This window comes from Balearica regulorum, chromosome 6 (assembly GCF_011004875.1).
Source record: "Balearica regulorum gibbericeps isolate bBalReg1 chromosome 6, bBalReg1.pri, whole genome shotgun sequence".
NCBI classification, from domain to species: Eukaryota; Metazoa; Chordata; class Aves; order Gruiformes; family Gruidae; genus Balearica; species Balearica regulorum.
The window spans coordinates 13,176,489-13,202,000 of NC_046189.1; the positions used below are offsets into that span (position 1 = coordinate 13,176,489).

The window sequence follows — 25,512 nt, forward strand, 5'->3', positions numbered from 1 at the left end:
GGGCAACCTGTTCCAGTGCTTGACAATCCTTTCTGTGAAGAAATTTTTCCAAATACTCAAATCTAAACCTCCCCTGCTGCAATTTGAGGCTCTTTCCTCTTGTTCTGTTACTCGGGAGAAGAAACCAACACTCACCTCGCTTGTAAATTTTGCTATGCCATTAGTAACATAAGCTAAAGAGGATATACTATCTCATTTTTTAATCCAGAGTATGTGTCACTTAAAAGCAAAATTAGACAAACAAGTAAGAAACTGTAACTGCCACTAGACAATTACATAGTGTACTTCATGGTGAAGAAACTGGAAAGTTTAAGTAATCTTGTCAGAAACTGCAGGTTTACAAAAACCTTGAAGGTCCTACCAGAACATGGCTTTTTTTTTTCCCCCCTCATATATTCACACACAACCTTTCTGAATGACATTATAACAGAGCTTTAGAGCAAATAAACATCATCTGTTATTGTGGGAGTACAGCTGTACTGTTCAGTGGAGTTTGTCATCTCTGTATGACATTGCTCAAGGCACTGTTCATAGGGCAAACATTTGTTTTACTAAACTTTTCTTGCCTAATTCTTTCTCCAACCTCACTATCCAGTTGCATCATTCCCTGAAAAGCAAATCAAGAACCTACTGTGTAAGATCCATTGCACAAAATATTTCTATATTGTCCCTTAGGCAGTCCCACCCAGAATACACCTTTTCAAAGGCTGGTATTCACTGCTTGTTCTCTATCTGGGTCCAAGACTAGACTTCTTAAGATAACTGAATTTTAGATGGTTGTTCAGAAAAACAATTAACAGAGCTAGCATTACATGCAGTATTGGTGAATCTTGCAGTTAAGGTATGTGCTTCTCACTTCAGCTGCTCTTTGTAATTTTAATTTGGTGTGCAGTACTGACTGCTCCACCCCCTGCCCCAACTCTCTTGCAGCTGTTAAAGAAGCATAAGCCTAAAAGAAAAAAAAAAAAACCTTTAAGCAGTAGTTGCTGTCCTATTTAGTTTCCTGTTGGGAAGGTTTGTTTTCATGTTCTTCTGTATGTGTGCTTTTCATTGTTTTGGGGTTTATTGTTTGTTTGTTCTACATCAAATGCATTAGAGTCTGAGGTAAAGTTGCTGCAACGTCCTTTAGAATTAGTCTTTTTAAATGTTACAAGCCTGCCACTTCACTGATATAGCAGACAGTTCTGTTTAAAATAATGTATGAATATCTCTTCAGCTAATGTAAACAAAGCTCTTGATTTTTTTTTTTCCAAGCACTAGCAGGTGAACATAGATTTAAAAGTTACTGTCATCGTATTTTCAGCATATGTAACCTCGGTATGTTGCTTCGTTCATTCAGATCAAAAAATGTAAAATACATACAAATGTAGTTTGGCTGCTACATGAACTAATGCATTCCTTTTTCAAAACAGACCATTTTGTTTATCAAGATTTTACTGTATATGACGAAAGTTAAGACAATCAAAATCTTATGTCTTCTAATTTCAGCCAGTCTCCAGAAAACTTACATGCAAGCAAGTAATAGTAATCTCAATTTAATTGCCACAGATTCTCTACTTTAAAGATTTAAAAATTAAATTCATGCATACGTGCTGTCTTGTATAGGGAAGATCATAAGAATCAGCCTTACCAACATTCTACATGAGCAAGTATATTGGGCATATTCACTGTTAGACTAGACTAGTTCAGGTAAAATTCATGAATTTATGAATTAAGGTGGTATCATTCAATGGTTTAATAGCCAGCTGGCAGCCACTGCCCTAAACAACTGCCTTAATTTATGATGAACATATTTTGCCAATATTGTGGAATATAGAAATGTCTAATCATTATTATACATACAATAGTCATAGATTTTTATTTTACAGATATTATACTAATCCTGCCTGGGGATGGAGTATTTCCTGTGTATTAAAATAACAGTACCAAATCTGTCTTCACTGTAACCATAGCAATGGCTGTCCTTACATTAAAACAGCCTTTCTACCAGCACAGGTATTTTATTTCACAGTACAAAGAACAGGGTCACAAACAGCAGTGGCACCTGCAGATGAGGAGCATATATGATTGTAGTACCAGTCAAGAAGCTCTTTATCTTAAAATTCTGAAAAATAGAACTGATTATGTCCCAATTTCTGAAATGTAAGTGGAAATCCCATCTCCATCAGTCAAAGAGCTGTTTTTCCTCACCTGGAAAGATACTCATGATTTATCTATTGTTTTTGCTAATGCTACCTATATTTACATAATCAGCATAATCTTTCAAATTTGTATGTTACAGATAAATTAAAGCAGCTAAATCACTCCAATACAATAATGACTACATTGTAATATAAACGGCATGTCTCAAATTCCTATTTCAGCGCATAATAGAATAACTGTTCTCATGATGTGAAACAGTTGCAGTTTAAATAGCAGACTATAACTATGTGTTTGCGTTGTTAACCTGCCTTGAAATCTCTCCTGAAAAGCTTCCTACAAAAATCTTATTTGTTGAGCTCTCAAACTATGAGCTTCTATCCTGCAATTAGATCTGTGAGATCAGCATTTATTAGATAGACTTTTTACATCGATGCAAGCGTATTTTCTACGTGCAGCTAATTGAAGTTAGGAGTGTTTGCTTCAAGGGGTTTTACAAGGAACGTGCTCAGGACCCATGCTTGTCTTCCAATTAAGTTTACCGATTTCATCATAGGTATCAAAACATTCAGAGATTCATCCAAACTGTTTTACATGTATGACAGGGAACTGATTTTACAGATGCTCTATACATTCTCTATCCTCAGTTGCAGGCCAGAAATCTGAAAATCTCAAATTCAGATAATCCTTTAACCATTGTTTCAATGGAGAAGAAAACCCCTTGAAAATAGTCTCTTCCCTTGTGACTTAGCCTTTTTAAAATAATAGTAATAAAAGCAAAACCAACACATAACAAATGAAACTAGGGACACCATTTATATATACAGATAGAATGCACTCACCCTGATCATACTAAGTCTGATTTTGAAATATGTAACATAAAAGACAAGTTCATAGTACTCATAGTATTTGAGGAGGCATAAATCCTTAAAGATTTTTTGTTTTAAATAACTAGGAGAATCTAAAAAATTAAATAGATCAAACCTGTTATGAAAGCTTATAAAGAGAAATATGTCCAAGCTAGAGATTTACATCCAAAGCTCTCCAAATTGGAACATATAGGACCATCTCTTCTCAGTCACATCTAATCTTACTGATATGCTCTATGTTCTACGTTTACACTGATTTACAGTTCCAGTTTACATAAGAACCTATCAATGAAGACAATGTAGTAGTTCAACTTTGAAATAGAGGGGGGAGAGAGAAATTAGGTAAATTAAGGAAAAAGTGGAGTAAATAAACAAGACAGTATATTGGTCACTTAAGTAAGTAATGGCTGTGTTAAATTGGTAAATCGGTAAATTATTCATTCATTCAAAAAAAAATTCTTTTTTCATAAGCCTGGAGCCATACTATCTCCTTAAACCTCTTTTATTAGCCTGTACAAGTCTTTATGAGTTTGTATGGAATAGATCTAAGGAGAAAGTGAGCATATTGATTCACAGCAGGTAGCTGGTTTCCTTCTGAATCAGCATGAATCCAATGCTGTATCTTAGTAGCAGGGATACTGTGATACCCTTGAATAATTGATATTAAAGTGAGAGCCTGACCATACAATTTCAGTAAGAATCCAGATATTTTTTCGTGACACAGAACAGTTGCTTGGTATCTGACCAAATTCTAGTGTGGGTGATTACATTCTGCCTCTGTTTTCCCTGCAGTTCCAAAGACAGCGTGACTCTGCACAACAGTGTGCTATCCCAGAGTACTGTGCTTCCACTGGTATAATTTTAGCAGCACAAAAAATGACTTACTGTTTTGTAAATGCTTTGAAATCCATTGAGCTGGGAGTTATACATGATGTATCTAATTTCACCACATATGGAAGTGGCTTTTGCCTATTTCAGCAGATAAAACAGCCTAGGATTTTAGATTTAAGGCCTTTAAGAGAACAGCTACAACAACAGCACCTCAGAGTAAGCTGCTTCATGTAAGTTGCTGGTTTATACTAAGGGAATCACAAGACCCAGTTTACAGGGACAAGGCATTACTTAAAATTTACTGAAGATTGTAAAACAATGGGAAGCATACAACTCACACACCTGTACAATATTATCCTCACTATGAATAAACTCAGAATGATAGAGCAAGACATGAACCAAGGGCTTCTGCCAAAACACATGCCCACACTTACCCAAGTCTGCAATTCTCACTGGTAAGCAGTCTGTTATAACTGAATGACTACCAGGACCAATACAAAGCTGTTTTGTCTGCCTCGTACCAACAGGGGTATAAAAAGCATAGTCCATAAACGTCTATACACATACTGAACTCAAGACCATCCTACTGCCACCCCCTTCTCCTCACTGCGCTAGCAACACCCCTGCTAGTCGGAAGCCATTTTATGTGTAGCCGACACTCAAAGGCGCCGGCGGGAGTTTGCGCGCGGGAGGAGCTGTCCCTTCCGCCACGGCCTCGCCGCCATCTTGTGGGACCTGGGCAGGTTTGTTTGCGCAGCGCCGAGTTTCGTCTCTTGAGGTAGACTATAAAACAAAACAAAAAGCATAATTCTTCTCTTGCCTCGCCCCAAAATACTTAACGGCTGGACTCACGATAAATTCGTAAATGTTAGCGAACGTGGCTCGGTAGATGTATAATGATGGTAAGGCGGCTAAAGCCAGTTCCCTCCTCCCTCGGGAGATATCTGCCTTGAGCAGTGTTACTATTTAGGCGCAGAGGCAGCTCTGGTCTCTAATAGCCATAGGAGGTACGAGCGGAAAGTACTCTGCGTGTTTTAGAATGTGAAAGAGAAAGAGGCGATAGTTGAAACCACACCCGCTGCTGGGGAGGTTGTTGCTAGGCCAGGCCAGTACCGCCCCGTCCTCCTTCCCACTCCCAGTGCCGGACTTGGCCCCGCTGCTGTAGATGAGACTTCCCCGGCGCATTTGGGTGCGTTATACCTTTCCCTCTTCTTTCCCCCTATCGCGTCTTCAGTATAGACGCCCCACACACCGTGCTCCGCGATTAGGCCCTCCCTCCTGTCTAGGCGCCGTGCTCACCGGGGAGCAGGCTGAGCCGAGCGCGGAGTGCCCGAGCGCCGGGCGCAGGTGGGGCCTGAGCTCGACTTTGCTTTTGAGGAGAAGCGAAACCCGATGCTGCCCATCCGCCTGATACATTTTTTTCTCTTGCAGAGCGGAGTTTCCTCTCGCTTTATTTTCCAAGGGTGATTTAAAATGACGTAGTTAGAAAGTTGCCTGGAAATCTGCATAAACTCCCTACGGTAAAACCCGTTTTAGTTTGTGGTGGGATTTTTGGTTGGTCGGTTGAGGTGTTTTTTATTAGGAGGACTGGGGTGTTAAACTAGTGCATCTCTAAATGGAAGTTAACGTGGTCACTACCAGTTTACACGGAGAACAAACGATTTAAGCCTAATACAGTAATGAGAACTATGGAAGTAACTGTGGGATATCCCTGTTTTCCCTAAGTATGTCATACCAAATTCCCTTTATTTATAGTGAAATGTTAAAGTTGTGAGGCATGCTCCAACCAATTCAACTCTTTGAAAAATATCAGATGATACAGACTCAATATGTAGTTGCCTTTGTGTGGTTTCACCACCTCTACTGCTTCAAACAAAGCAGAGCAGAGGAAGCACAAAATGCAGCTAGTGCCTCCTGCAGCAAAGTAACCTCCTACTCTCTCCCTGCAGCGTAGGGGCTTCCACATGAGCTCATCTTGTGAAACAATGATCATTTTCCAAATCTGAACTACACCCACTGATGTTACATCCTGTTTTTGCTGCTGCAGAGATGGTTGCAAAACGTTCAAGAAACAAATGCTGTCAGAAATGACAGACTCTAATTGTAGACCATGTTTAGAGTGTAAAAAGTTTCCTTGTTTCTATGAAAGACCTGCCTTCTTAATATGAGGTCTGGTATATTGATTTATCATTAATCTTTGCCTTGATAGTCACATTGGTATGTATATTGTGCAGCATTTGTGTTGCAATCATGGAAACAAGGGTTTCATGCATGGTATTAAACAGCAAAGAGAAAAATTGCTTGAGTCTTGTACACACATACTAGTCTCTACTTGTTAATGCCAGCAGGGAATTACCGAAACCTTGTGTGTGAAGTTTTAGTATGTTGTTATTTCCTGTTCCTTGGTGGAGAAAAGAATTTAAAAAAAGAATCTGTCCCTGATTTTGATTGTATTCTCTATGGTCTGGGGCCAGTGTGAAATAGTTAAAAAATAGGAGTCTAATTAACTTTAGCTTCATAGAATCTAAAGAACATACAGATATTTTTCTGCCTGTTTTAGTGTGGAATGAAAATTATTTGCATCTGAGGAGTAAATATGCTTGATAATATTCTTAGATGTTTACCTTAAAAAATTTCTTCTTGTGAACCTTGTTTACAGTGTAATACCCACGGTCAAAAGTCAGTGCAGATTTAGACATATATGCCTGTGACAAAGGTGGTTTCCTGTGTAGTCTGTGAGAAATTCATCAGCTTTGAAATCATACGCTTTGTTCAGGAAAGTCTGAAAGTTAACTAAACCCAGAAATTTGTATTTAAGTACACTTTGGTATTATCTGCTTGAGGTGTGTTTTCTCTCAGACCTCATTTGGGGACAAAAGGACAGATGAGTCACCCTAGAATCAGTGATTTTCTTTCCAGAGACCCTGAGACTATTTCCCAGAAGAGCCCTTCCTCTGTGAAAATTTGGGGTGATAGTGAACTAAAATAGCGAGACTTACAGAAGACTCTCCCCTCACCAGTTATTTCCCTCAGCGTGCCAGGGGTTTTCCTGGTTCTTTGAATACAGGAGGAAAAGAGATTATTCTTGTTCTGTGTGTAGGCCTGCCCCTTTTGCTCACTCTGCCCCTAATGTTACGAACATGATCTTGCAGTAGCCTTTTATCTGGCAGTGGTGGTGGCTGTCGTGTTAGACTTCAGCTATTTGGAATTATTCTGGATTTCTTATAAATTGGGAATGTAAATAAGAATGTCTACTCTAGGTTTCTTTTTTCAACCATCTTCCTGTTCCATAAACTTTGCATTGAAATCTTTACTCAATACGTGAAACATTGAAGAGGAAAATCTTGAGTGTTTTCTTATAGCAATATTGGTAAATTACACATGCACATGAACACACAAACTGTCGAGGCAGCTTGATCTCTGATGACTATGAACTTTTTTATTTCCTCTTGAGACAAGCTGTTTTTCCTCTCCTTTTTGTAAAGAATTTACATTCAATAACTCTTCTCGTTGCAGGGCCCAGGTAACCTAAATTCAGAGCCAGGCTGCTGGGTTTTACATTGTCATTGCTCTTCTCGTTTTCTTTAATTGTTGCAGCTGTGCTAACTTTATCTGTGATGTTTGCAGAAGTGGTCATATCAGTTGGAAGAGTAAAGCGTGATGCCCTTCACCTCTCGTGGTGAAGTGGATCTGCCTCAGATGTATGCAGATGGAATGTTTTGGGCTTGCCCCAGTAGTGTGACCTTCCTATTATCAAAATATGGTGACATGGTTTTTGGATGCAAAGTTATAAGCTGTTTTAGTTTATACTAAACACTTACTTCATGTTGCTTTTACTCATTCCCCACTCAGAACCCTGGGGGAATGAATGTTATTGACAAATCACTATGCACTCAGTTGTTTTTGCTTTTACTTGGAGCATCATTCCTGGTTCGCTGGACCAGTGAAATCATACACATGAATGCATGATCCTAGGTAATTTTTCCTTGTTTTGCCCCCCACAAAAATTAAGAAGTAGCCTCCAGCAGTAATTTGTGACATTGATATTTGTCCAACAGAAAATGAGCTGATGTAATCAACTTTGTCTCTGGACCATCATTGGAAAATACTGGATGGAAACCAATGTGTGCTTGGTCTGGATCAGTGATTTGGCAATGGTCAAATGCCAGTCTTCCAATGTTCTTGTGGATGGATTTGCATACAGGTAAAAGTGTTTTGGCACTGGAAGTATTGATCAGCCTTTTTTTTATAATAAACATGCGATTTCTTTTATATAAAGGAAGTTCACAAAAATAAATAACTCGTGGGTTTTTAAGGCAGATTATTTTTAAGATAACACATAAATAGTAATTTTGCATGTCTGAAATTTTAACTCTGTAGGAAATTCCTCCCTATCACACACACATGCATACCTCTTTTTTTAACTAGTTTTAGAAGATTGGATAAAAATCAACTAGTGGTGGGTTGTTGTTTTTTTAAAAAGTTTATATGAGATTTTGGAAAATGGCCAAAAGTTGTTAAATTCCCATCTCCCTTTAGAGTGAGTCATAAGTACAACTTCATAATTACAACTTCCTCAAGTTCTTTTGAAAGTCCCAGCTGTATGTACCTGGGAGATGCTTTCTTATGAGTGTTTTGTGCCTTCCCCTTCCTAACTGCATTATGTCATGAAAGCAGTCTTTCTGTTGAATTCTCACAAATGTTTGGTGCTAGATTGAAAATAACTATGCTTTTCCTGTGATAGAAAACTGTACAAAACACATTCCAGTGCATCAGGGGTTTCTTTGCTTATCAGAGGCCTGAAAATTTTCCCACCATGCCCTTCCACCCCAGCTGTACAAGTGATAGCATTGCAGGTCCACGTGTGAAATAGAACAGGTTCGAAAGTACCAATATTTTGCCTACCCAGTTTGGGTTTGTTGGAAACAAAACTTTTCAGCTTGCTATATTAAAAATACTGTAGACCTGAGTATTTGAAAAGGGCAATTTCTACTGATGTTTCATTAGTGTTTTCTGACTTTTTTTGCTGTTTGTGCTGTTTACAGTAGGGTTAAATGTTGTTGTACTTCTTAGAGCAAACAGTGCATTTAATTCTCTGAAGCTCCTAAATGGTATGATGTGATGAGGGAAAACACTGTGTTTGTGCCTGTCCCTTTTGGGCTCTGAAAAACAGAACTATATTGGAGGGGATAGGTGTTGCTTTTTTTCTGGTTGTGTGCTGTAACAGGAGTACTATAATTCTGCATTTTCTCTGGATATTTATCACAGTCTGTGTAGAATGCACATAGGAGGCTGCAGTGGGCTAAGCAGGATATCTACAGCCTTGTTACTGTCAGCTGCAGTCTGTGTTTCTGAAAATGAGCCGAAGTGGCCTCAGTGCCATTTTGAGGACTATGTTGCATATACATTAGATCTCATTTACACTGTGGTATGGAAGTGCAGGAGTACTTAAGCTGAGTAATGCTTGAGTCTTCTAATGTGGTGGATTTATGATATTTTACATTGTCTGTGTTCCTCTTCCTCATGTCCCCCTTCAGTTTTGCTTCTCAAGGTGGGACATTGAGGTCATAGCAGGTACTTGTGTTATAACCCCCTAGTGATTCAGAAATGCTGTCAGCAAGGTTGAGTGCACCTTTTTTTTCTTTTGTTTTTTTTTTTTTAAATACTTATGACTTGTTATTGTGACTGTTGGCAACCGCGTTGGAGGAGAAAGCCAGTGCAGTCTTTGACTGCATAGAAAATACATCTTACTGGGATAGATGTAAATAAAGGAGACTTTGCCCTAGGAACTTGAATTTGATAGGCTCTTTTAGTGGGCAGCAGAACCCAATCTGTGGGTTTAATCAAATCCAACTCTCACTCCCTTTCTGAGGTAAGTCAGATGGATGTATACAGTTATTTTTCATGTAAACAGCAGCTCGTAGACGAGTTTATCGCATGTCCTCAGTGCATGGACACAATATGTGACATTCTTGATTGTGACTTCCAGAATGTGTAACAAAAGGCTGAAAATGCTTCAAAAAATGTTATCCATGTTCTGGCATCTTTCAGTGTATTAGACTTTGAAGTAGAATTGGCTTTTGCTTTTCAGAATGGTTTAAACAAAACTATGCACTGTGGTGACTGAACTCATTCTAAGGGCTAAGATTTGTCTTCAGGTTGCTCATTTCACCTTTCTCCCTGTAGGTAACGGGGATCAGAGAAGGTTAGATAGAATTTCCGTAGTTGGTGGCAGCGGAAATTTGAGCATAGCACCCTACTTACTTTGTTAATCACAAGGGTAGGCTTTTTTCTAGGTTTGAATTTTTATTTCAGTTTTCAATATGGTGAAACATGAATGTCACATGAAGAAAAAGGCGGTCTGTGGCTTATCTGTACCTTCGGAGTTAACTAATTTACATACTTAAGGTTGGAATTTTTTCTTTGTGTGGTTCTTCGATCTTTTTGAGCATGGAGGGTGTGTGTGTGGATTCCTTAAGACCCCGGTAACTAATTCAGAATGGAATAATTTTAAATTATGCTAATAAGTAAGAAAATTCACACATGCCTGAATTTATATATAATTGATATTTTTAAATATTACATATTGTGAATATTTCCTTTATTTTTACTTCATTTAAGGCAAAGTGCATGCCTGATAATAGCAGTGGTTTTATATGTGGGGTTTTTTAATTCTTCTGTCTACAATGTGTGGTTACACTACCTTTACCTCCCAAAACTCTTCCTGAAAAATGCCTTGAGACTTTTAGGGGAGAAAAGGTGGTGGTGAGCAGGGGGGGTTGAGGGTTGCTGGGAAGAGGTCAGAGCTTTAGATTTAAATTGCTGTAGAACTTAACTGTTATTTCCAGAAACACTTGAAATACCACTCATCAGCAAGCTGATGACTTGTTTCACTTCCTATGGAATTTACAGACTTATGTTAAGGTAATTTTACTTTAAAAAGAACTTCATTTTTTTCTGATTAGTATGATCTACCAAGTACTTTTTGTTCTGTAATGAACAGCTGGGAGAACCCCTTGAGAACAGGAGGTCTGTGTAGACTACGTTGGTGTTTTAGTTGTAAGTGAAATAAGAGATAGGAGAGTTAACTGTGAACTTGTGGAGCAGATCACTAAATTTAGTACCTTTTAATTCTCTCCCACAGAACTGCTTATGTAAAAATGCATCTAGTTAAGAATGAACACCAGAGAAGTGCTATGGCAGATACGGGCTTTGTGTTGTGTTGGCTTCCTGTTTAAAAAACAGTAGGCTGGCAATTTTAAAGGGACAGTGACAAAGTGATGACCAGGTGCCAAGTGCCAGCTGTCCTTATTCACCAGATTGAACAAGAATTGGATAAAGAAGAAGAAGAGATGATGGTTTTCCTATGCCGAGATCTTGCTCCTGACTTGGCCACTGTCAACCTTAGAGAGCTCTTGTTGGCTTTGAATGAGAGGGAAAAATTGTCTTTTCTTGGCTTGTCTGAGCTGTTGTACAGAGTTAAGAGGTTTGACTTGCTGAGGAGGATCTTGAAGACTGAGAAAGCAACAGTGGAAGCTAACCTTGCCAGGAGTTTCAGACTTGTCCCTGATTACAGGTAATATAGCTATTTCAGATTTAAGGGCTACTCTATTTTGGGTTTTGTTCAAAATGTGTGAGGGCTGTTTTGGGCTTTTTTTGTGAGTTTGTTTTTTGCTTCTTTTTTAAATATGTTCTGAAGGTAAAAGCAGAAAAGGGCATTGTATCTAGAGTTACAGTGAAAAGAGTATGTTTACTTCCTAAAATAAGCCCTCGTAGCTTCTTACAAGTGATGGCATTAGAAGCATCTACCTTTAAGGAGTACATATATGTTAATCAATACAGTTCTAGATTAGCAGATAGAAATTATACTTAGAGGAATATTACTAGTTAGAGATACTTTCATTTCTAGTTTGCTTTGGGCACATAGCCTTGTGGTATAGCTTTTCTCAGGGGACCTGTCTCTTAGTACTTTTTGCTCTGTAGTTTTAAGATGCTTAAATTAAGAAGCTCAAGTTATTTTCTTTGAGAGACATCAGAAGGAAGTATATGTACTCATAAGGAAGATTTTCCTGTGTCAACTTCTCACTGAAATAAACCCCCTGTAACTACTAGGTGAAAAAGATGTTTTCTGTTGTCCCATTGTGTTACTTCATCTCTATTGAAATATTAAGGAGACTTCTGTTTTCCTAGTAGTGGCTATTACACAGTCAGTCTGAGTGATGCAGGTGCTGATGAGCCAGAGTAGGTATTTTGTAATTGAATCTTGGAGCAGGCTAGTCTTTTTTCCTGTTAATTGGGAGTGGTACATTGACTGGAACACGGGAGAAGTTGGGGTAGTTGGGCAGAGGTGGGATCTTGCTAAAAGCTAATCCTTTAGAAATGTCTCAACTTTATTTCAGGGTGCTAATGGTAGAGATTAATGAGAATCTGGAAAAAGAAGAAGTGAAGTCTCTTGTTTTTCTACTCAGAGATTATGTACCTCGTATGAAAATGGCAAAAGATAAGGTAATGTCTTTCTGCTGGTCTCCTCTGGAGCATTGAGAGATTAATGTAAAAAGGGAAGCAGCTAGACAGAGGAGGGGAGACAGTACTGCAAGGGGTAGTGAGGCAGGAGTAGACAGAAGTCAGGAAGTGGAGAAGGACTAGTGGCCTCTATGTCGTGTTTGGTTTATAATTCAGGGAAAGAACTATTAGCAACAGTAAGAGGGAACAGTGAAGACTTGCTGTGGTGAATGGTGTTAGCATGAACCTCACAGGCAGAAGGCATTAAAAAAAATCTTTCTTCAGTATTACTGATCTGAAAGTTCATATATGAAGGATCTCAAACCAATAATCATATGAAACATATCTTGAACTACAAGGTCACTTTTTACGTTTGTGCTCGTTTCACTTACAAAAGAACAGTTTTATTTCAATTACGTCTTTCTGTGTACGTTTACATTCTGCGTATTTGTTTTAAATGCTGTGAGAAAGCAGAGGTTCATTAAGAGACTGTTCAGAAAACTTGACCACTGTGCATAGAAAACTGAAGATTTATGTCTTCCCCCGTTGAGGTTTTGGTTTTTTCTCTCTTGAACCAAAGAAGGAGAGAGGGCCTGCAAATTCCCGAAAGCTTTTCTTACCTCTTGCTTTTTGGAATGTGAGGTGACATTCCAAGTGGCTGGCTTTGTAGCAGCAAGGAAATGCAAAACTTTCCTCAAAAATTTGATTTGTTTTTAAGAATATTACTTCCTAGTTTCCATTACTTCTATGATAATACTAAGAATTCTTATGTCTTCCAGATAATTTTCTTAGTGTTTCAGAAGGTAATGTCCCTAGTTGTTGAACATACAACCATTATGACCTCCACACATTATTTTCTGGGTTGCTTTGTTACTTACTGATAGAGAACAAATTACTGATATGACAGTTTGGTTTTCTGTTGCTATTCTAGAGTTTTCTTGCTCTTGTGATTGACCTGGAGAAACTAAATTTGGTGGCTCCTAATCAGCTGGATTTGGTAGAAAATTGTTTTAAAAATATTCACAGGATAGACCTGATTAGGAAGATTCAGAAGTACAAACATGAAGGTAAGATGCTATTTTTGCACTGGTTACTTTTGATAGCAAGTATCAGATGTGCTCTTACTGAAGATAAAATTTTGAGTTGCAAGTCAGAGCATTTGCATGCTTCATGGATTTAGGCTTTTAAAACAGTTGATATATCACGATGTATTTCTCTGTGTGTTTCTGTTAAATTTTCAGCTTTAATGTCCTCCGTTCATTCTCAGCCATTATATGTAAATGCACTTCAGGCATCTCTCCCTAATCTCAGTCTGATTGATCGTCCTTATAATTCAGGGGTAAGTATACAATAAATCAGGCAGATCCTTTATTTCTAAATATTGCCAGACATTGAAAGAGGATTAATCTTTGCAGAGCCTAAGGAATGAGAGATTGCTAGTAACTAAAATATTACTTGCTTTACTTCTGTTATTCCTGTTATTTGCTGTATTTATGGTCTGATTTAAGTCTTCTGACTGAGAAAGATCCCCTTTAAAGAATTTCTGTGAAATTTTTCTTATTAGTTGGGCATATAAAATCTGTATCTTGAAAGTTTTTTCTACTACTCTGGGGACTGAAGAGTTTTGCTTTGACTGTTCTTTACAAAACATGTTATTCTTCTTTGTACTTCTGGACTTTGCAGGGAAAGTAGCTTTTTAATTTTGGAGGCTGAAGTTTATGACTTTAAGGAGAGCTTTTCAGAATTTTTCTTTTTTGGTGTTTTAATCTCATTTTAACGAAGATCTCTCAGTATGTCAAGCCATCAAATCCTATTGCATGCAATATTCTTTATATTTGGGTTAGGCCTTATATTGTAGTAGCATGACCTTAATTAAAATCTTTAGCCGTGCTAAATGAATTTTATGAGATTATTTCTGTCATCTATTCAGTAGATATGTATGTGTAAAACTTAAGACACCAGTGATGCTATTTATCTTTACTAACAAAGCCACAACAGCTTTGTTTTCCAGACTACTAATGGGAAAGAGTTTGCATTGACTTTCTGTATTATAATAATTTTGTTATAATTTCCATTCTAATTCAGTGAAAGTTCCTCCCTGCTGCTCTATAGGAAACAAAATTCATATCTTCAGAGGGGTTTTTTGTTTGGTTTACTATTTTAGGAATTAAGCTTTTCTTTGCTGTTCATGGCGAAGTAGTAATTTTTTCTGAGGAGGAAGGGTTTGGGGTTTTTTTGCTTGTGGTTTTGGTAAGGTTTCTTTTATTTGTTACTTTGTAATGCTAATTAGCTGATAGATGTGGATCTAAAATATGTAATCCTTTTACTGAGGAAGAAAAATACTATTATGTTACATTTTGGAACACATGATTATTAATTCTTGAAGACAGAGGGGGAAATATACTTTTTTCTTCATTTTAGATCCAGAATGTGAACAAAGAAAAAACACAAAATGGACAAGGTCTTATTCTGGGTAAGAGCATTTTATGTGAGTTTTGATAACCTAAAAAAGCCAAATGATACATTTCATTGTATCAAAAGGACTGTTGTTTGATAGTTGTGTTTATGGCTAATCCAGTTGATATCACCAGGAGCAGAGAGTATTTGCTACTTCTGAAAACTGAGCCTTTCCTTATTGTTTGCCCTTGTATTTGCTTTGCTTGTGCTGCCTGATCTGAAAACTTTATTGACATTGTTTCGGGCTTCCACTGTCACAACTTTTTAACAGAATAAATAGTTTATTAATAAAATCATGGAAAAGGTTGTCTAGCCAGCTCTGGAGGCCTGTGTAGTGCAGCTGTGTCCATTAAGTCTTGAGTAGGAAGTTTTTGTGTCAGTTCAGTGGTGGACTCTCCACCAGGCTGGCCAGGAGGTTGTCCAGTGAGTACCAGGTTCTTACCATCTGTGTTGTGTTTTTTCTGGAAACCCAAAATACCTCTCAAATACAGTGATTTTTAGAAGAGTACTTGGCTGAATTCTTTCAGTGTAGGAGAGATTGTTTGTCTGTTTATTTTAGTCACAAGCAATGTAGAATGCAATCCAAATAACATTTTAGAGGTGAAAAATTTTGGGTTTTTTTTTTTTTAACTTCAGTAGCATACATAAAAACTAAGAGGTCCAGATGAGGAGAACTTAGCTGAACTAGGCAGGTTTCTCTTTAATTGAATGTGATGTCAAAGAAATGTCACTGGTACCTACATAGTTCTGTATGTTTTAACTGCAGCGGAACCAGTCCACATGTCCATTCAGGAATCAGGACCAGTGTCACATAAGGTATGTGCTTTTATGTGTGTATGAACGTAAATATAATAAAACTTTTGCAGGTATTTACCGTAGTTTTCTTTGTGTTTCAAACACAAAGATGTTGAGATTTCCTTTAATAGCATGCAAACAGAAGGATCTGTACATCCATATCTTCCTCAGCCGTAAACAGGTTCTGTGAATTGCTTTTGCAGAATATATTTTTAGTATAAAATGGAAGCAGCAGTGTGCAAAATGCACATACATATGATGTGCACACAGAACTCGTACATTTATTAGTGGAGGCTAAGTCAAAACCTGTTGGAAGTCAGACCTCTTGCCATCTGCATGGGAAATGGCAGAGCTTCTTTGCCTGTAGTAAATTTTGTTCTTTTTTCTCTCCTTGCTCTCCAGGTAGCAGACAGCTAGCTTTGGGTATTAATGATAAGAATGGACTACTGCTATTTTCACTAGCTCTCCTGTAGACCAGGAACCAGAGAGTTACCTGTAGCAAATTGATTGTAATCTTTTTAAAGGGTAGAGGAATTGTGATAGTATCACTACAGATTTTATAGGAACAAAGAGGTTGTTCCACTATATGAGGAAATAAATATTGTTTTGATGAGCTGTGCCTGCTTGCATACCTGAAAAACACAAAAGTTCTCTCTGTATTTGTTGTGTTGGCAACATGAAGCTTATAGCTCCTAACGTCTCAATAGCAATTACACTTAAGGAAATTAATTTGGAAGTACTGTGGAAGGATCATTGCTGTCATAGTTCAGGTGTTTAAAAAGCCCCTCCACCCCATACAGGTTTGGGGGGGTGTTATTTGGGTTTGGTTATTTTTGATTGTTTGTTTTACATTTGAAGATCTGTCCAGAGTTAAGGTTCAGTCTCAAACTTGCTTCTCTAATTTCTGGTACAGTCTTAGTTTTTGTTTAAGATTGCAAAAATCGAGGATGCAAAAATTAAGCCTGTACTGAAACTAGGGAAAAGAATCATTAATCCATGTCTCATGATTTTTTTTTGTTGTTGTGTAGATAAGACATAGCAGTAGATAAACTTCTGCTAGCTGCTATATGGGAAAACAACAGAATGTAATTGTATAGATCTGAGGTTAAATTTGAGAAAAGAATTGTGTCTGTAAGTTGAGAGAGTGACATATTAACTTAGTGTTTGTTCTTTGCATTCCTCAGGTGTTTGATGATCAGTACAGAATGCAAAGTCAACCTTTAGGAATATGCCTGATAATAGACTGCATTGGTAATGACACAGGTAAGTCTCTGGAATTTGGAGTTCTTTATCTTGTTAATCTCAGATAATTAGAACAATTTAATATAAAGAATGTGATTTACATTTATAAGCCACACTAGGGTAATGTTGTCCTAGTCAGCTAGTCTATCAATTCTAGTAAGTTTTCTAATGCGGAGTTGGAAGGCCCAACCTGAGGTTAAAGCCAACTGTCCTAACCATTGCAAACAATGTTTGTTTGGGTTTTGGTGCAAAATCTCTGAATGAAAGAACTTACAAGGAGATAGGCTGAATTTTGGGAGTGAGAAAAAGGATGTTCAGAGACCAACAGAATAGTTAAGCTACAGTCATACAGCAGGTTATTGGTAGAGATGGTAAAGATAGTGTTTTCGATCATTCAGCAAAACCAAAACTGTTGCAGATTTGAAGTGTAATCATATTGGACACCACAGATTTTGAATAGCTAAAGGCACGTGGTCCTTTATTAATAATACACCTAGGCTTCTGTTACATCTTGCACAGTTTAACTGAAACCATCACCATAGCTTTATAGGGAAAGGAATTTTTCTTTCTTCCCTCTTGGTTTAGTTAAAAAAAAAAAATTTGCATGTCGAATTCAAGGTAGTCAGTGCCACGGTTAAAATGTGGGGTTTTCCTGATTGCTTTTGTAGAATCAAAAAATCAGATTCTTGCATAAGCAAAAAAAAGAAACCCACTCTAATCATTGGAACACATGAGGCTTAAAAATAAAAATGGAGTGAGTATTTGCAATCAGTTCTGTAATAGGCTAGGACATGTAGGGGAAGAAGAGGATTTGTAAGCATGTCTTTTTTCTTTCTCAACTAATGGTCCACCAGATGAACCAACTTAGAATTGTTGATATAGTTGTTGAAGAGCAGTGGATGCAGAGCACAGGCGCAGAAAGTAAAATTTTGATGTTTGCTTGACAATAGTATTTTAGGTAAATGGTACAGAATAAGACACTTAGTTTGCTATGAGGGTAACAGAAACTAGAACTGATTCACAGTCCTGCCATACATAGAGAAGAGGGACAAGGACAGCACTTAACTTAGTTACATGCAACTGGGAAGCATCCTTGGGATTTGATTTCGGTCTGTCCTACCAAGTTATTAATGTCCTCTGGCCAAAGTAAAGGAAAAAAAGAACAACCAAGGATGCAATTACTGGATGTAGAAACTAAATTGTTCAATCTAAAGCATTTCTTTGCTTCTGCTAAAAAAAAAAAAAAAAAAAAAAACAGAAAACACAACAAACTGACTTTACGCCGAGAGGAAAATAAAACAAAGCCTGCCGAGGACTGAAAGGCTGGGTGGGGGGCGACTCTTGCAATCAAACATTCTGCTTTGTCCTCTGTCCTGTTGCCTGCTTCTTTACTTCCCTGTTCGTTCTTTCATGGTAGTTCTAGAGAACAAATGACATTTTTGATGCAAGAAACTTACTATGCAGTCTTAATCTGGAAGGTAGCGTGATAGTCTGCTCCAGTACCAAAGTAATTACTTATTCCTTGGAGTTCTGTTTCTTAAAAGTAAATACAAAAAGGATCACTAGAGAAATTTCAGTGTGGAGAGCTAAAGAAAACATGAGGTGTGAAAATAGCCTTGTTTACAAAAAACCCCTCTAAATTTTTTTGTCTTTAATGGGATATGAGCATGTGCTGACCTGATTTATTGAACAAGAGTGTTTTACTATGCCAGGTCTGAGGTTTTTAAATGAAACAGTAAATATAAAAGCAGGTAAGGCGTGTACATTGGAGAAAACAGAAAGTAAAGAAGGAACTGCTATGTCAGTTCAGTCGCAGATACATAAATTGAGATCTACTCTTCCTTAGAAGACACAGATCTTTTGCACAGGCAATATACTGTGCACGTAGTAATTTGTCATAGTAATTGCTACTTAATACAAAGATGTGCACAAAATTTAAAAAAAAATAATCAATGCATATGCTCTTCATGAGCTCACATGGTCCTTTCAGTCTTAGTGTGCCTCAGTCTTCATGCATGTCTGCATTGGATGCAGAAGCAATTAAGTCACGTGTATGTCTTAGACATTTAATGTCACCAATGCATCATCAGCATTTTAATATGATAGGAAGCAAGACTTTCACTGAAACATTACCGTGCTAGTGAGATTCAGGAGAGGCAGGGCATATGGCAATATAGCTTAAAAGAGTTTGTTAGAAAGGCATTCACTACTCTCTAGAGTTATTGTGCCACACTGCTTCTGAAGTCTGAAAATACCAAAGAAAGAGAAGAGGGCAGGGGAAACATTTGGAATTGTATCTGTGGCATGCATTAGAGTCTGTAGCTATGCCAAGATGTAATCTGAGGAAGCTGAACCAGTAATAGATACTGTAGGATCAAGGATTACAACAACTGAAAATGCCCAGTGTAAACAATATGAATTCATTAGATGCTAATGAAATTCAAACTGAAATGCACCTTGTTTTGTAAATAGAGTCTTGCTGTTTTGTAAATAGGTGCTTTTGACTTTTCCATTTGGAAGCCAATTTTTATCCTTAGGCTGTAAACAATCAAGGGGAGAAAAGGGCAATTTTTATGTAGGGTGGAAATGCTCAAAAGTCAGTTGAGGTTTGTTGGGAGATGATTACTGTTGAAGAAACAGATAGTTTCTGATCTCAGGTTGCAGCATGTAATGCTGTGTTTTGTCTTGCCTTAAAGTAAAATTGCTGTATCCAAAGCTTACCATGTATGATTTCTGATTCATTGTTAAACTAAAGTCAGCTCTAAGTTTGTTGGGTTTAATTTTTTTTAATTGTGACACTTAGAGTGTGTACATGGTCTAAGGTGATGCCAAGTTTTGTATCTTTGTGTGTATTTGTACATGCTAGCGAGATAAGTAATTATAGGGAAAGCACTTGTCGCTCTCGTTTTGCTTATGTACTACTGCCCTCTAATGGGTGAAGTGGTGCTAAACGGTATTAATACTGAATCTCCCACCCGAATTTTGAGAGCATGTTTTGTTGCCTAAAATAGAGGGGGTTTTCCTTTCTATTTCCAAATAAAAAAGTCTGGAAAATTGTTGAATTATTTTACAAAATTTAATCAAGCCAACAGAACTGGCATTAAACTATAGTTCCTGTTTATTACCTCGCTATAGTACAGAGTTTGTATCTACCTTGTATTTTGCTGAGGAAAGTTAGAACTTCTGTTCCCTCTTTTCACTATGGGCTTTTTGAAGAGAACAGTGTGGTAATACAAACTCCTGCTGTGCTGCCAGTTCCCTCTGAAATAGCCTCTGCTAATTAGGGATTGTTAAACTTTTGAAATCAAGGAAAAGTCTAGCTTCCTGTGTCTGTAAGGCATTTTACATAAACATGGCACTTGATATTTCCTATCATATTACAAACTGTGCATGGTCAATGTATATGTGGTTTATACTAAAGATATGATACTACAGGTATGAGTCATAGTAGTGGCTTGTGGTTCTCTGAACACATGAATACCTGTGAGTTTAACCACCATGTAAATGAAAGCATGCAAGTGTCTGGAATTTGCCAAATAATAGTGTCTTTCCTGTCATGAAGTACATAACATATTAAAGACAACATGCATATAGCACTCTAAGTATGTAATGTACTGTGATCAACATCAAGTAGTCCTGATTTTTTAATTATTGTGATGAAATAAATATCTTATTTCCAATAGTGAAATACTGTAAATACTATAATTCAAGATAGTTGAAATTGAGCCTTGATGTGCTGTGATTTAATTACATCTTGCTTATTTCAGATATGTTGGAAGAGACCTTCAGAGCCTTAGGCTATGACGTTCATTGTCACAGATATTTAAATATGAACACCATGAATCAAACATTGCGTGAAGTTGCAAGGTTGCAGAAGCACAGAAATTGTGATAGCTTCATTTGCATATTGGTCAGCCGTGGAAGTCCTCAGAGCATCTTCTGTACAGACCATACCTCTTCTGGATTCCCTTTGGAACAAATAAAGAAATACTTTACAGCAGACTCATGTCCTGAACTCCTAGGAAAACCGAAGCTTTTTTTTATTCAGAGCTACATTGTGCCAGAAAATGAGCAAGAATGTACTAGTCTGTTGGAAGTAGATGGGAACGATGAGAGAATCATTTCTAATGCAAAAATCCCTTGGAAAGTCACCATCCCCCACGTAGCAGACATCTTTTGGAGTCAGTGCAAGGTGGATGTGTCTGCACTAGAAAAATCTCCAAGTTCATCTTCATATTATCTGTGTTGTCTGGCTGAGCTACTCCGCAATCCTCATAAAAGGTAAATAAAGGGAAAAAATAACCCTTTTCCTGTGACAGCCTACTGTTGTAGAGAAAGAGAAACCTTAAGTTTCATCCCATCTGGTCCTGCAAAGTAGCTTCATGCTGTGTCATAGGTTAAAAGACAAGTATACCAGATGCTGGAATGATGGCACAGAAAGGTAGCCTAAAGTAGGAGTGAAGTTTCTGATTCTGGAGAGTAAAATTAAAGTGTGTTATGGCACTGGAGCTTGCAGAGTGAGAAGTGAAGAACCTGTCCTGGGTAACATATGTCAATGCTTTAGGCAGGATTGGAAGTTTTCCTTCAAGATAACGAGGTACACACTAGACTTCTGTCAAATTGAGGATTGCCTTTTATCATTAAGAAGGGCTCTGCTTGCAAATTAAAAAAGTCAGTGCCTAAGTTTGGGGAAAAGGCAGTTGAGAGGAACAGATTTTGTCCTTTCTTTAGGTCTAATTAACCCTCAGGTAGCCACTAGATTGCCAATTTGTAATCTTGAATTTAAACTATCAGAAAACTTTGGTCTATCTAAAGAGATTATCTAAAGGAATCTGAGCAAAAATCAGATATATTTGGATATATAACTTATCAACAAAGCTTTTCTTTGTACAATTGATCTACCAGGGGAGCTAGCAACAGTTTTTCAAGGTAGTTGCAGAGTTCACATTGTAGTACCTTCTTACAAACCCTAAAACATTGTAATGAAATCACAGATCATCATGTCAGCATAACCAATATCACAACAGTGATTTGGGTTATAACAGATTGTCTGAAAAATGCCTTGGGTTTTAGAGATGTAACCTCTGTAATAAAGACTTAAATTTGAAACTTTCTCCTTGCTGAGTCTAAAGTTGTCCTCTCCTGTGGATTCTTAACTGTATCTTGCTTCATTCTCTAATAGAAAGCTTTTACTTTTGTTGCTGCAGGAAACTGTCTATATTGGATATCCATACGGAACTGAACAGAAAAGTCTATGAATGGAATAAGACCACCGACCCAAGGCAACAATACTCACTTCTGCTCCAGCACACACTGAGGAAGAAACTTTTTTTTTCTCCCACTTAACTGCTATTGGAAAGGACATGTCTGAAGTGGCTAATGAGAAACACTTACCATGATTCAGACAGTTTCATGCATACTTTCACTTTATGCATTGTTACTGCATGTATAGCTACAGTGCCTATTGCTTCAAACCCAGGGATTTAGAAGCATTTTGGTGTGTTAAGACACTAGATTTTATATTTTAATACAGAAGACTCTGAAACCTTAAATGAGAATGGCAGCTATCGTATAGCACTGCAACAGATCTTACAACCAAGTACAACAGGTAAACAGGGTGGAAAGAGCTCTGAACTGTATAGCTGTTGGGTTTTCCAGGGTTTCATGGTTTTATTGTTTCATTGGTTGTTTTTTAGCATACCTGTTAGCAGTGCACTGATCTAGGTTCTTCTGTTGATGCTTAAAAGAAATACAAGCCAGTGAAAACCACTGAAATTCACTGGGTACTTTCCCCAGCACGTAATAATGGAAAATATGTCAGGAAAAAATGCCCAGCCAGCAGTGCCAGTTCTTCATTAACAAGTTCTGGCTTGCGTGCCTCCAGACTGTAGCAAAACAGACACAGCAGAGAGATGGTGTTTTAAATAATTTGGATTCCCTCTGCCTGCTGCATTAGAGGTTGTGATTCAACCAGAACCCTGTGTTGTCAGTACTGTCTACTGCACACAAGGACTATATGTTAATAAATGAGCGTCTGCCATGTTCTGGGCTGTGTTTGCTGCTGATGCAAAAATGCATCTACACGTGGTAGTGCTTTACAGTAATCTACCACACAGTTAAAAAAATGTGGGATTTTGGCAGATGCTTTGTGAAAGCTGAAACATGATTCACACTTGTTGCAGTAGGCATAGTTGTAAAAGTGTACTTTGTCATATTTGAACCTAAATGTCGTGTGGCAGCCACTGGCTTTTAAGACTGGATTAAACTAAACACCCTACCTTTACTGCTTTTGCTTATGAAAAAAAAAAGTCTTCATTAATTGATTAATTTTTTTTCAAGTTTTCCTTGTTCTTCTGAAAAAGACATGAGTGAAAATTGTCCTAAATACAGTAATCTTTCTCCAGTGGAGCAGATGCCTAACATGAAGATTTCAGTTAACCTGCTTGTTATATAACAGTATAACCTGGATGAATTGCATTGAAATTTATCATCACTGACTTTATGGCATTCTCTTCCCTCCTAAAGTAGGCCACTTGCGAACTTCTAATACTCCTAATACAGCCTCCTTTCCAGGAAAAAAAATTCCAGGCCTTGGCATGCCTTGCTTGGTTTCTGGCATAGTTACACCACAGATTTTTCTGGCATGTTTCATGCAAGCAGAAAGTAAAGGGTTTTTTGCTAATACAGGGTATGCTGCTTCCTGGAGCAAATATACTGCAAAAAGGTTTTTTGCTGGTGTAGCTGCATTTGATTTGAGCAAAAAGCAGGTGTGCTTACATACATCACCAGCAATGCTTTGCATTGTAGACCAAGTCTCAACAGGCAGCTAGCCTACTGATGCTATACATTGTATACTATTGATATACGTTAGTGTATTGATAATAATTAGGAGGGCTTGGCCAGTAAACTTAACTCTGGTATCAGTGACTTTTTGTATTCCTTGATATTATGTTGTACTTCTTAGGTTTTGGCTTGACATAATTTTTATTAACTTATTTTTTTAAACCAAGCTTCTTAAGTTTCACTCAGAAAAAAACAAATGAGTTTTCAAGTAGCTTCTGTAATTGAAAGTAAAAATCACCTTTATTTGGCAAACAGTAGACACCAAAGCCTAAAAAGTGCTTAACTTCCATGTTATGTGATATAGTTTCTTCCTGGTTTAAGAGGTTCCTAAACTGCTGATTGATGAGGATTGTCAAGAGTATATCAAAAGGAGAAACCCAACCCACTGAACAAGACCTTATAGTCTTTAACTATCCATATAAAATGTTAAGATTAAAATATATATATTTATTTATATTAATGTATAATTTTGTATAAAATATAAAATACAGTTTATATCATTGTGATTAAATCTTCACTTTTTTATTCAGTTTTATTTACATGTTAACTCTAGAAAGTTAAAGGCATGATTGTGATGGAAGAAATTTTTGCACAATTTAGAAAAATAATTCACGTGTATCACAAGCCTATGCATTCTATACTTTTCTCTTTCCACTTCATAAGCTATAGTGTCTGTTTAATAAAAGTATATGGAAACATTTAATAGCTTTGAATTGAGAAAGGCAACCCAAATGTTTGTTTTAAACTATAGGTACATGTGTTATTTCTGTTACTGTAATTTTATGTAGGCACAGATATAAGAAGAAAAAATAGAAAATAATGTTTTGCAAAATTCAAATATTCTCCAAAAGCTTGTTCTCTGTGAGCGTTAAAGTAAAAATAACTGAATCCAATTTCATTGTGTTATAGGTGTGGAATTAAATGCATCATAGCAGGGTGGGGAGAGGGGACAGTTAACTGTTACTTCCTTTCAGTTTACTGTTTTCTAAGAAAGGGTGTATTGAACGTGTCCTTTTCGTAAACTAGTGCCATATTGCTTCTGGCTTTAAAAATACTTTGTATCTTAAAATTACATTCATATGTATTCCACACACTCAAGTAGAGAACTTAGTGCGTTGCATCAACAGAATGGTCTGTATCATACGTGCTGGGTGATAAAAACAGCATTCATTTCTAACCCTGAATATTTAATAACTGACTGTCTTACAATAAAATAAGGTACAAGCATAATTTTGGAACTCTACCTTGCTCATGTTTCCTGGGGTAAGAACAGTATTATAAAATGACGGATACAGAATCTTTACTGTGAGGGTGGTGAGGCACTGGAACAGGCTGCCCAGAGAAGTTGTAGATGTCCATTACCTGGAAGTGTTTAAGGTCAGGTTGGATGGGGCTTTGGGCAACCTGGTCTAGTGGAGGGTGTCCCTGCCCGTGGCAGGAGGGTTGGAATTCAATGGTCTTTAAGGTCCCTTCCAACCCAAACCATTCTATGATTCTATCATTAGAAGATCCTTACTGTAGTGGCTGGTAAATGAAGCAAAATACATGAAACAAATATATTTTCTGTGGTCGTAGAAATAAGATGTGATTCCTAGTTATCATATATATCTATGTGATGTTAATAAATGTGATTTCTTCCACAAATTAACTTCACTTTTTCCCATTTCCCTTACTAGCTTTGGCATGTGATGAGCACTTTCGCCTTTTAGACAACCAAAAGCAGACAAAATGAAACCAAGAGGAGGCAGAGAGATGAGGGAAAGAAATACAGAAATTTCAAGCAGCAACAAGGGGAATGGTAGGGAGAAATGAGAGAAGAACAAGTAGGGAAAAG

General features: G+C 37.4%; 1 protein-coding gene and 1 long non-coding RNA gene across 18 annotated transcripts; one reads left to right on the forward strand and one right to left on the reverse strand.

Moving 5' to 3' along the window:
- Positions 1-433: 433 nt before the first annotated feature.
- On the reverse strand, positions 434-5,271 carry LOC142602332 (uncharacterized). The gene is made up of 2 exons (XR_012836044.1): positions 5,040-5,271; positions 434-4,622 (listed from the first exon to the last, which is right to left on the reverse strand). It is a non-coding gene; the product is annotated as an uncharacterized LOC142602332 (long non-coding RNA).
- On the forward strand, positions 4,360-24,908 carry CFLAR (CASP8 and FADD like apoptosis regulator). 17 transcript variants are annotated; one of them, XM_075756298.1, is made up of 12 exons: positions 4,360-4,617; positions 5,271-5,359; positions 7,898-8,043; positions 10,984-11,415; positions 12,239-12,344; positions 13,273-13,408; positions 13,583-13,680; positions 14,763-14,814; positions 15,565-15,614; positions 16,778-16,856; positions 20,603-21,116; positions 22,043-24,908. In XM_075756298.1, the coding sequence occupies exons 4-12, from the start codon at positions 11,120-11,122 to the stop codon at positions 22,179-22,181; spliced, it is 1,470 nt and encodes a 489-aa protein (XP_075612413.1). In that variant the 5' UTR covers positions 4,360-4,617; positions 5,271-5,359; positions 7,898-8,043; positions 10,984-11,119; the 3' UTR covers positions 22,182-24,908. The 17 variants fall into 17 exon arrangements, with proteins under 17 accessions (XP_075612413.1, XP_075612414.1, XP_075612425.1 ...); XM_075756299.1 differs by having other exon boundaries at positions 4,360-4,582; XM_075756310.1 differs by lacking the exon at positions 22,043-24,908 and adding an exon at positions 21,232-21,948.
- The last annotated feature ends 604 nt before the right edge of the window (positions 24,909-25,512 follow it).